Raw genomic sequence first — 12,513 nt, 5'->3', positions numbered from 1 at the left:
GGAAAATGAGTGCACCGTTATCTGCGTTACCCTGGAGACCAGCAGCAGCAGCAGCAGCAGCAGCAGCAGCAGCCCAGGGTGCTGCTGCACTTGCCAACTTATTAAAGCATCCAGCTTGTATTTATGGCTTGGGAAATATATTTCTATGGTACGCCATACACAAACACTCGCTTGTGAATAGTTTCTATAATTTAAATGCTTCAAAAATAATTTCAAACTAATTTTCTCACGATTTAGAACAAGATAAAAACGAAAGTGTGGACATGGTTTTGCAATCTTCGGTTTTAAGTCGCTATAAGATCTAACACGGCCTGCTTGCAACAGAACATTTAATCTTACTTAGCGGTTCAAGTTTTCTATCGGCGCAGATTTCAACTCGGTAATATTCAAATATTATTTTTCCCGAGCAGCGTCGAAGCGGCTGGGTCTATTTAACCCTTATCCAGTAAAATCCGACATGAAAGAAATAATATTCGTGATGCCACAACAAAGAAGCGGAACCTCAGATGGCTGCCACAGATAACCTAAAAATAAGAGAGGGGAGAAAGAAGCCCACTGCACATAATATAAAAAAAAATAAAAAAATAAAAATAAAAAAAAGAGTTTGCACATGCAGAGCGTTAAATGTGCAAATAAAAAGCTGACACGCTTCTCCCTCCTTGCATCTATCTGTGTGTCTATCTATCAATCATCCGCGCAGATCTGGACCAGCAAATGATGCATTCCCTGCATTAGATGTATTTGTTGTGCCAATTTGAAAAGGCGGCGATAATCTGGGAGCGAGCGATAAGAAATACCATTTATTCTGCGCCACTTGGGAGCCTATTTCCCGGGCCGATCAACCCCCCCATTCTTCGCGACACCTCCAGCAGCCCGCTGATAACGATTAGGCTATTTATTATCTTCACAAAGAACAAAGATTAGCCTGCACCGATGAAAAATTACCCCGGGATGGGTTCGAATCAGAGAGGGACCTGGATCCCAATTGCATTTTATTTCCAGTTTGGCTAAGATGCAAATGCACACCAACAAAAATAATATTAATAATAATTAGCATTTGTTTCAACAAAAATAACTCACAAAATAATAATAATAATAAACTGACGTCGCCTTGTTTTTATTCTAGGCCAAAGCCACTTCCGTTTCTTTGCATAATAAGATTGTCAGTGTTGAGACCTCTTTCTCCTTGGATCGTGAGGAAAAAAGGAGCATGGAAAAAAAAAGCAAGAGGAGGGATTGAATTAATGTCAAATCCTAAAATGGAAGTGGATGTTTGTCGCCGATAAGGTTTTTATCACCAGGCAGGATCAAAAGGGCTCACACGAGAAGCATGTGTCTGCTCATATTATCATGCTGATGAGCTCTAATATATACCCAAAGCCACTCTGCTCCCTTTCCTTGGTCGACGTCAGTCTATTTGGCTTTTTCCGTATCTGTAAATAGTAAATAATCTCATTGGAGAGGACAAAGAAAAATAATATGCCAACCGTTTAAGTGTAAACCAATTAGGCCTTACTTCTTTTTGGTGCTGGCCATTATTATTTGTTTCACTTTCAACTAGTTCAAGCATATTATTGGAAAAAAGGTCCACGGTATGGTGAAGGGCACCTGCTGTGATCAATTAATAAGTTATCACAGTCACTATCGCAGAGAAACTCGCACATATAATGATAATGGTAATATAATGATATATCTGCCAAATGTAACAAATATTCAGTTGGGTGATATCATTCGTTTGGGTTTGGAGTTTATTTAAGAAAGAAAATAAAAACTATATGACATCGAGCTCATATAAAATTTTGCGATAGAGAAAACCTCACAATGTCAATATTAGGTCCCATCATTGGTGTGGCAACAAGTTGATTATAATGAGTGGAACACGATCACTTTGACAGTGCAAGTGAACTAATCAAGAGAAAGTGTCCCTTTGATGAGTGTGTTTCAATGGGGATGTTGTCACTGGTGAATATAGCCTAATCTCGTCTAATCTGATCTAATCGATGTATGAAAGTGAAGTTGAGTTTGCCCACTGGAGTTTCCTCGAAATGAAACAAGAGTGCAAAAGTTGTCACAGTGTTTTCCTGGAGTTCATCTGTTGGGCAACCCTCGTCAATGCCTATCTCCATCTCTATTGCAGATATTATTAATATTATTTTTTAAAATCACGTCCTGAATCAGTTTCCCCAAATTTCGCTCTAATGCAATGACGTCAGCAAACGGCGTCAAGCAGGCGGCAGTGTGGACTTCCAGGGTTGCTCGCGCTCCCTCTTCAATTATTGCCCGTCAATCACGTGCGAGGAGGGAGAAACGAGGACCCCCCCCCCCCCCCCCCCCCCCCACACACACACACACACACATAGATTAACATCAATTTATGTGAACTAATATTCTCCTTTTTGTGTGACTTTCAAAATTAATCAGGATAATTTTTAAGGTTATATGCATGGGTTTACTTTACACTTTAATTTTTGGTGGAAAAGACGGGAAAAAACAAACAAACAAACAAAAAAAACTTCCCTCCCACTCTGAAAAAATGCCCAACTAATAGTTTCATCAAGTCATACCACAGCTCTTCAAATCAGGCATACAATCGGAGATAATCTAAAATACCTTGAAGAGTATCCTGTCCGGAAGCCCCGCCTCCTCTCTTCTACGCTGGCCTCTCATTGGCCGAGAGGAAGCCTTTCCTGGTGACTCCGCCCACAGCTTGACAATGGTGGCTGCTCGCTGTCAGGCAAGCAGGCGCAGTTACGTGTTGCTTTAAGTCCCAGTGGACGGACTGAGTCTTCTCTTGACAAACACTCGGACCCGAAACAGCACAACCGCACACGGACCAAGCACCTGAAGGACGCCGAGGATAAAAAAAAAAAAAAAAAAAGTAAAGTTTGTCCATGTGAGTATACACTTGAAACGCGAATTCTGCTCATGCAGTGTTTTTATTTATTTATTTATTTAATAATATTTGCATTTACTTACTGCAGGTTTGGACTCCATGTGCAAGCTGAGGAGTTGAATTCAATTCGGATGACAGCAAACAAAATTAGTGCTTCCCTGCAAATGGCCATTGTGAAGATCTCTTGAAGGAGAACGCTGCAAAAAGGACACATTTTTTTCCCTCCTTGGATATATTTGGCTAACCATTTAAAAAAAAAAAAAAAAATAGAATCGGCTAACTCCAGCGAAGCAAGCAGAAGATGGATGTGGCGGCTGATCAGCCCCGCTGGATGCACCCCCACGCCATGCTGAACGGCCAGCACCCGGACTCGCACCATCCCAGCCTGGGCCACAACTACATGGAGCCTTCCACCCAGTTGCTGCCCCCGGACGAGGTGGATGTCTTCTTTAACCACCTGGACTCTCAGGGGAACCCGTACTACCACAACCCTGCCAGGGCCAGAGTGTACAGCCAGGCGCACGGTATGCACAATTTTATGCCCTAAGCATGTTCGCATAAATTCACAAAAGTCAACATTTGAACGCGATTCTTCTCAATGGGCCTGTTGTCACCTCCACTTTCCTCCTCGCAGCTCGCCTGTCGGGGACACAGGTGTGCCGGCCTCATCTCATCCACAGCCCGGGGATCTCCTGGCTGGACGGCAGCAAAGCGGCTCTGTCGGCCCACCATCACCACAACGCGTGGGCCGTGAGCCCGTTCAGCAAGCCCAGCCTGCACCACCCGGGCTCGGCGTCCCCCGGAGGCCTGTCGGCGGTCTACCCGTGCAGCAGCACGTCCAACGCGGCCTCCGCCACCTCGCTCACGCCGCCGTCCCACTCCAGCCCGCAACTGTACACGTTCCCCCCGACGCCCCCCAAGGACGTCTCGCCGGACCCGGGGACCGTCTCGCCGAGAATGGACGAGAAGGAATGTATTAAATACCACGTTTCGTTTTCGGAGGGGATGAAGATGGAGGGTTCGAGCCCGATGAGAAGCAGCCTGGCGCCCATGGGTGCTCAGAGCGCCTCCACCCACCATCCCATCCCGACGTATCCCACCTACTCGCTGCCCGCGGCTCACGAGTACGGCGGCAGCCTGTTTCACCCGGGAAGCCTCCTCGGGGCTTCCGGCGGCTTCAGCACCATGAAGAGCAAAGGCAAAACTCGGTCATGCACCGGTGAGTTCTCTGGAAAAAACGGCCGCTGGATTTGCATGGGGGGAAAAATACATATATAAAATCTAAAATTGAATAATTGTGTGGAATTTACATGAAATCACGCTGTGGTGGAAAATGTGAATTTCAAACATAAATAAGAAATTTGACATTTTCTATTGTAAAGAATATAGTGTTTGTTAAACCGCTTAAGCTGATTAAATGATATGGTTTAAAAATAAAAAGCCTAATAAAACACATTTGTTGATGAGCAAAATGATTGCCAAAAAGCATTGTTATTTTAACCCTATTATTTACCATTGCTAACACTCCAAAAAATCAATTTGTAGCAGTCAAATGTTAGCCTAATTTATTAATTTTAACCACTCTTTATTTTACATGCTGCCAGTTTTTGGCAGTGAAATGAATGTGTCATTTCCTAAATTAGAACAGTCTTCCCTGAAAAAGAAAAAAAAGAAAAGAAATGGTTATCAAGCATGAGGCTGCACTCATAGCTGAACACAGTGACAATAATCCTCTTTTGTTAACCGTGACTCTGTAATTACTTCTGAGCTGGCTTCAGCTCAACAGCATCCGAGATCTGCTCACGTCCCAAAATCGAAAATATTTAGCTTTAAATGAGCCTATAATGGTTAATACATTCAGAATAGATTTAACACACTTTTTTTTTAAACAAATGTGATTTCTTCAGTCATTTGGATTAATTGTTAAGAATTATTCTTAAAATAAATATGGCAAAAAAAGAAGGGTATATCAGTGACTTATTAATTTGTCCTATTGCTCCATAATCAGCACAAATAATCTTCATGTGAGGGTAAAAGCTGAACAAAAATCCCCTTTACACATTCATCTCAAATGACGGTGTGTGTGTGTGTGTGTTTCCCTCAGAGGGCCGAGAGTGCGTGAACTGCGGCGCCACATCCACGCCGTTGTGGAGACGGGACAGCACCGGGCACTACCTGTGCAACGCCTGCGGGCTGTACCACAAGATGAACGGCCAGAACCGACCACTCATCAAGCCCAAACGCAGACTGGTGAGTCCCTCGCTCGTGTTCGTGTCGTGGGACTAGTAAATACGAGCGTTGGCTTGAGTGGGTGGTGGGGGAGGGATGAAGACAATTCCAGGAAAGTTATATTTTCCCAAAGAGTTTCCAGGAATTGTGTCTGGGCTTCACCTCTTGCTTCTCCAGCTCGAGATGTCAGCCGAGCCGGGACCTCGCCGCTTGTTTCTGCTATCATTATTACTGCTACTTCTGATACTGTCGCTGATAGCGCCCCTCACCACGATCGCGCGGGGGGACGCTTTTTCATATGACATCATGATCTAATCTTTTTCATATGACATCACGATCTAATCTTGCTGGGGTTTTTTGGGAAGACTCGCGTCGAGGGTTCGGGCAGCTTTGGACAAGGAAACATACCTTGTAAGAGAAAGATGTTAAAAACAAGAAGGCATGGCTCAGAAATTCAACCAGTATTGATGTTTAGAAGAAAATATCCAATAAGAAGCCAATGTGAGAGATTAGTGTGGTTTGAATCTCAGCGAATTAAATATTCAAAATCTTGTTACAGTGTCTTACCGGTATTTTATTAGAAAATTATCGGCAATTATCGATCAATTTGACGTCATAAAGACAAACCAGATAATAAAGACATCCGGCGAAAATTATCGGCAATTATCGACCAATTTGATTCCATACAGATAAAGCAGACAATAAAGAAATCTAGCGATAATAATCGACATGCCAAGTTGGTGCATCTGTCATACATTCAAATATTATGTAAAGTATACACAATGTTTCAATGTATTTGTACATGTTGGACTTTTCTCAGAAGTATATTTGTATTCAAGTTAATTTTGCAAACAGTTATCGGCTTACTTATCGGTTATCGACATCGGGACTCCTAAATTATTTTTATTATAAATTATTATGGTTTATCGGTATCGGTTGAAAATAGCATTACCGTGCATCCCTATATTTTATTTTTTTTCAATCCAGTACAGTATATTTACAAAGTACAGTTAATTTGTGTTTAACTTTTAAATGTATTTCAATTTAATCTTTTAGTCTTCATTTTTTAAGTATTTTTGAAAATATTTTTTTATTTATTATCATAAAAAATATTTTTTTATATGAGTATTTAAAAAAAATTAAGCCCATTTTTATTTTTCCCCTTTATTTAAGTGTAGTGTTAAAGCCTCTGCTTCATTTCTGAGAAACACTTGGTAGTACTTGAACAATCAAGAATTTTTTTTAGATGCTGCTTGATTGTGATAAATTATAAAATGTTAATTGAAAATAGAAGCAACCTGTCTAACTAGTATCATAATTGAAAATCTATAGCATTGAAGAAAACGGACATTTCTAGTTAAGCACGGTGATAAGAGTTAACCTATGAGAATGAAGTTTGTTTATTGACCTGCAATTATCAACATTGTGTGGCTGCGCACACGTCGACCTTATCTTAAATATATTCCACATGTCGGCAAACATCTTTGTGATTGATGCAAAATATATGACTTCAACACGTTCTATCAATAATAGCGTATAGGGCCATATTTCAGGTCCGGTTTCCGTATGGCTCAGCAGTGACTCTTGTGTTCGGTGGCAGCAGCCTTTCAGTTGTTTCCTATCCGGATATCTGACCGGTCCAGATAAAGCGGCGGGCCCAGCGTCTGTTTCCTCCCTCCACCTCCTAAATAGGCTCAGACCTCATTTTTCGAGTGGTCAAGCACCCGTGGAGCAAAAAAAAAGCAAAAAAAAAAAAGCACCGTTTCAAACTAGTCGAGAAGATTAGGAAAGTTGCGCAACACAATGAGCGTCGTTGCAGCGTTTTTCAAAACGTTTACTTCCCTTATACGTGCTGCACGTTGAACTGAACGGCATATTTCTAATTCATGTGAATAGTTTAGTAAATAAAAGAAGAGGAGAGAGGAGTTTGATGAAAATAAAATCTCATTTGTTATCAATTAGGACTACTTTTTTTTTTATCATTTCTGAAAAACATATTGGCACCAATAGCAAATAATTCCTTAGCAATCTTAGTTCCAGCTTCCTTGTTGCGAAAATGTTTGTGTTTTTCCAGCACAGTGGGAATAAGATTATTATCTTGAACAAAACTACCATGACCTCAGCCAAGGCAAAACAGTCCTAATTTGGATGGATAAGTTTACACCACGTTCTCCGTATATTGGAATCTTGTCATTAAGATTTAGCCTGATCCTCTGCAAAGTCACACTCTAAAAACAGTTGGATCAAAAATAACCCAAATTGAGTCAAAAAAAAAAAAAAAAAAAAAAAAAAAGACCCACACAAACTACTTTGGCTAATCTTTTGGACCAAAATAAATTAGGATGTTTAACCCCCAAAATTGTTTTGTTTTGTTGTTTATTCATTTGACCCAACTCTCTTTTTTATAAATAAATAAACCCAAAATGTTGGGTTGCTCCCTTTTTGGTCCAATTTGGGTTATTTTTTTTATCCAACTGTTTTTAAGAGTGCAGAAGCATTTAAACATTACCATTATCTCGACAAAACAGCCCCAAAAATTGGGTTTTGGGTTATTTTTTGACTCAACTTTTTGGTTTACACGTATAACCCATAAACCTGACTTGTAAAACACAAGATGGGTTGATTTGTGGGTTATTCATTTGACCCAACTTTTTGGTTTAAATAATTAACACAATATGTTGGGTCGGTCCCCCTAAAAATGGATTGTTTTGTTGGTTATTCATTTAACCCAACTTTTTTTTGGGATAAATAAATAACCAAAAATGTTGGGTTGGTCCCTTTTTGCCCCAATTTGAGCATTATCTCGACAAAACAGCCTCAAAAATTGGGTATTGGGTTATTTTTTGACCCAATTTTTGGTTTACACACATAACCCAAAATCCTGACTTGTAAAACACAAGTTGGGTTAATTTGTGGGTTATTCATTTGACCCAACTTTTTGGTTTAAATAAGTAACCCAAAATGTTGGGTCGGTCCCCCCAAAAATGGATTGTTTTGTTGGTTATTCATTTGATCCAACTTTTTTTTGTATAAATAAACCAAAGCCCTGCGATTGGCTGGCAACCAGTCCAGGGTGTACCCCGTCTACTGCCCAAAGCCAGCTGAGATAGATAGGCTCCAGCACCTCCCGCGACCCTTGTGAGGATTAAGCAGTCAAGAAAATGGATGGATGGATAAATAAACCAAAAATGTTGGGTTGGTCCATTTTTGACCAAATTTGGGTTATTTTGATCCAACTTTTTTTAGAGTGCCGAAGCATTTAATCATCACCATTATTTTGACAAAACAACCCCAAGAATTGTTTTTTTTTTTGACCCACCCCAAAAACCTTACTTGTAAACCCCCCCCCCCAAAAAAAATAAACAATTTCATTTAAATACGTAACCCAAAACGTTGGGTCAGCCCGCCCCCCCCAAAAAATTGGTTGTTTTGTTGGTTATTCATTTGACCCAACTCTTTTTGTATAAATAAATAAACCAAAATGTTGGGTTGGTCCGTTTTTGACCAAATTTGGGTTATTTTTGATCCAACTGTTTTTAGAGTGCAGAAGCATTTAATCATCACCGTTATCTCGATCCATACCAAAATGCGGTTGGTTCTTGCTTGGGTCTTGCCACACTTTCACACGTTTAACGGACATCAGTGATGTGGATTAATCCTGCAAAGAAACAGAAATAAGGGATGAAATCGTAACAGCTTTTATGGAGGCAACATTATCCTCACAAAAATGTTATTATGTTTAAATAAAAAGATCCCATGCTGCTGAATTACTCTTAGTGAGCGTTACCAGCGGTCTAACAAACGTCTCTTTGCAGTCGGCAGCCAGACGAGCAGGCACCTGTTGCGCTAACTGTCAGACCACCACCACAACGCTCTGGCGGCGCAACGCTAATGGAGATCCCGTGTGCAACGCCTGCGGCCTCTATTACAAGCTGCATAATGTAAGTCTCCGAGTGCTGATCGGCAGGTTGGGCCCGCACAAAGCCGACAGGGTCCAGTAGTCGGGAAGTGAGCGGGGCAGGTTTCACTGATTGTTGAGGCAAAAGAGGGGAGAGTGAGAGTTGTTTGACCCGCTCACACACTGCTTGGACTTGAGGCCGCTCCGTCTCTTTGTGCTTTATTGTTCCCATGGTTATTCCCCTGAGAGTCACAATGGTGCGACTGCTATTGAGTGAAACCACAAGGCCGGGATCCGTATGAATAGCATTAAAACGGGCGACGGCTAAATTCACAACAGCTACTCGGGGTGCATATTCTCAAATATTCTCAAAACGACTTATGTGGTCAATCATGGGGGAAAAATAATTGCCGACACAGATCCGCACACCACACAAATGAACAAACTTGCTGCGACGGGAAAACTGTGATTATGAAACAATGTTTTGAATGATGATGAATCAGATTTCCATGGTCATGGAGGTTGTATAATATCCTGCAAACAAACATACAAATTAAGGAATGAAATTTGGGTTTTTAACAAAATAATCATTTTATAATATGTCGATTATTTTGAAGATTCATCGTTGAATTTCAAATTGGCCGATAGATACATTAATTTACTGGTTTGGTCCGTAACATGCCAGAAAATAGGCAAACAATGTTGATCAATGTTAAAGAAAATGTTTGATTTCAATTGAAATTGATAATCATTCTACTTTCATGGATATTACAGAAATCTGAGAATATTTACTGCTATGAGGCTAAAATGTCAAGAATTTGGACAATCTTAATCTAAAAATGTATCTAAACGATTACTGGATTATCAAAGGTAATTATCGATTGATTTGATAATAGATTAGTTGTCAGTTAATTGTTGCACCACTAGAAAAAAAACGAGGTCGCGTAACAAGGTCATGGGCTATATGAATGGCTTTTGTTAGCTATGGTCCATTTTCATGACAGAAACTCTCCACGCTTCACTTTTTAGCCGAAGGGACTATGATTTCTAAACATGGTTAAGTACTACTATAAAAGACAATTTACTGCATTGGTATGGCTTTTTAGCGGCGAGCTGAATAACTGAAAATGTTTGTTTTTGCTGCTAAAACTCATGTGACACGACATGGCATTTTTGGTTAGCCGTTACATCTGCCACAGACTGCGAGTATCAGGGGTTGGCATTTTCCTTAACACAATATGTTCAGTCTAAATGCGTGCATTTACTTTGGTGCTACTGTTTTGGTTAGCAACAGAGTACAAAATGGCTTGGCCGTTGACTAACATGGTGTGTGAAATATATTGTCTACAAAGTCACCTTTTTAACTCATTTACTCCCAGCAGCCATTTTCACAGAAGCAATCCCCTTCACGCCCAGCTGTTTTACTGGATTTGGACTGATTTTGCAAGGCCCACAGAATATTGTGTTCTATTACCCACCAAAAGAAAGATTAAAGTCTCTTTCATCAGGGAAAAAAAAAATAAGTATATTTCTATCTTTTTCGGTTTTGCATTAGAATATAGCTAACTTTCATCATTATTCACAAATCTAATTAGAATTGTGAGTGAGCTTTTTTTCAACATGGCCCTGGTTGATCTCTTATACTCTGCTGCCAACTGCTGGCCGTTTATGTAATAACGACCATTTCTTCAACTGTTCTTTGCAGTTGAGAGGCTGCATCAAAGCCTTCTGTATGCTGTAGCATTAAAAAACAAACAAACAAACAAACAAACAAAAAAACTTATAAATACGTCTTTGGGACACTTGAAACATTTAAAATAGGACATTTATACGTTTTTGGGAGCAAATGAGTTAATGATAGAAAAAGGGAGGTATTTAATTTTTATGGACATGCCCATCATCTAATTGGGGCATGCCTCTATTTAGAATCTGTTTTTAATCCTACTTCAAGAGAGTCTCATAATATAATTGATTGTATTCTAACCTCAGAACTGTAACTCATCACAGGTGAACCGACCCCTGACCATGAAAAAAGAGGGAATACAGACACGAAACAGGAAAATGTCCAGCAAGTCCAAAAAGATCAAGCGGGGCAGCGAGAGTTACGAGGAGTTCAGCAAGAGTCTTCATGACAAGAACACGACCTTCGGCTCCCTGGCGGGACACATGTCCATGGGCCACTTGCCGCCTTTCAGCCACGCCGGACACATGCTGCCCACTCCCACGCCGATCCACCCGTCCTTTGGCCACCCGCACCACTCCAACATGGTGACGGCCATGGGCTGAGGCGGCTCATGGAAAGACATTTGAGAGGCTTCTGATTGATTATGCAAACGGTATGTTGGACTAAATGAGGCAAATCAAAAGGGTACCTAATTCTTAATGTCACATCGAAACACACAATAAATACAACGCTGACATTGCTTCTAACGTCAACAGATGGACAATATGACTGCATTGTGGTTGGGTTTGTGCGGATATGTTTATAGTAACTGTGAATATTGTATAGAAGAAGGCGATGAACCAATCTCCTTCATTACATTAAATAAAAATATGCTGGATTTTTTTTTTTTTTTTTTTTTTTGTCATCACAGAAATTACAAAAAAAGCAAGCAAACAAAGAAGCTTTATGATTTATAATTTGACACTGTTAATTGTAATTATTATTATTGCTATTCAGATAATTTATTTTCACTGCTTTGTTCCTTGATTATATTATGAATACTGTTGTTCCATTTATGACTATATTTTTAGCGAAAGCGCTTTCTTCTGACTTGATCATCATTTATACTCATATGAAATAAAGATATCTGCCACTTAAGACTTCATAGTTCTTCAGATGAACATTTAGACAGTTTGGGGAACACATTTTTTTTTTCCTCCTAGAGATAAGTGAAGTCACCAAGATATTTACAAAACAAGGGTAACTATAGGTCCTTAATCTATATTATTACTGGATCCATAAATCATAATCCTGCATCAAAGTCGCCACAAAAACCTAAAATACCTGATTAACAACCACATTATATGCTAATGGACCACCTCCAATGTTAATTATTACCAAAACCCTTCAACAAAAATAATCCTAAAGTCATTTTTGGCTCATGTGGAGATTTAATCTAAGTTATGTATCATAACATAATAATGTGCGAACATCAGCACACATGATCATGTGATCATGATCCAAATAAAGCTGTGATTTTTTTTTTTTTTTTATTCTGCGCCTTAAAAAATACAACAAACAAAAACATTCATACTTGTTCATATTTTTATGATACCAGTTTTAAGACATTGGAAAGCCGTACATCCTTCCTGCTAGCAATATATTTAATTATCTCCATTATGTAAAAAAAAAAAAAAAAAAAAATCTGTATTCATCTGGACCCATTTTAAATAATTTTAGGATTAAGTGCACCATTCCTCTGCTCATGCTGGACTTTAAGTTTAAAGTTTAAAAAACAATAATGTCACAATAAAAATAAGGGCAAAAAGC

The 12,513-nt window shown here is 39.7% G+C and overlaps 1 protein-coding gene across 1 annotated transcript; it reads left to right on the top strand.

Annotated features, from left to right (window-relative positions):
- Nucleotides 1-2,728: 2,728 nt before the first annotated feature.
- Nucleotides 2,729-11,841, top strand: gata2b (GATA binding protein 2b). Its single transcript, XM_077530934.1, has 6 exons — nucleotides 2,729-2,893; nucleotides 2,982-3,417; nucleotides 3,528-4,112; nucleotides 4,998-5,143; nucleotides 8,938-9,063; nucleotides 11,028-11,841. Exons 2-6 carry the CDS (start codon nucleotides 3,195-3,197, stop codon nucleotides 11,304-11,306), a joined length of 1,359 nt encoding a protein of 452 aa, XP_077387060.1. The 5' UTR covers nucleotides 2,729-2,893; nucleotides 2,982-3,194; the 3' UTR covers nucleotides 11,307-11,841.
- Nucleotides 11,842-12,513: the final 672 nt, after the last annotated feature.

Source organism: Festucalex cinctus, chromosome 8 (assembly GCF_051991245.1).
Source record: "Festucalex cinctus isolate MCC-2025b chromosome 8, RoL_Fcin_1.0, whole genome shotgun sequence".
Lineage (NCBI taxonomy): Eukaryota > Metazoa > Chordata > Actinopteri > Syngnathiformes > Syngnathidae > Festucalex > Festucalex cinctus.
The sequence above is the reverse complement of the archived record's forward strand: the minus strand, read 5'-3'. Positions and strand labels throughout refer to the sequence as shown.

Bases quoted from the DNA above. Each gene is read 5' to 3' on its own strand.
- gata2b (XM_077530934.1), top strand. From the start codon at position 3,195: ATGGATGTGGCGGCTGATCAGCCCCGCTGGATGCACCCCCACGCCATG. The intron at 5,144-8,937 runs GTGAGTCCCTCG...GTCTCTTTGCAG, and splicing joins TCAAGCCCAAACGCAGACTG to TCGGCAGCCAGACGAGCAGG. The intron at 9,064-11,027 runs GTAAGTCTCCGA...AACTCATCACAG, and splicing joins TCTATTACAAGCTGCATAAT to GTGAACCGACCCCTGACCAT.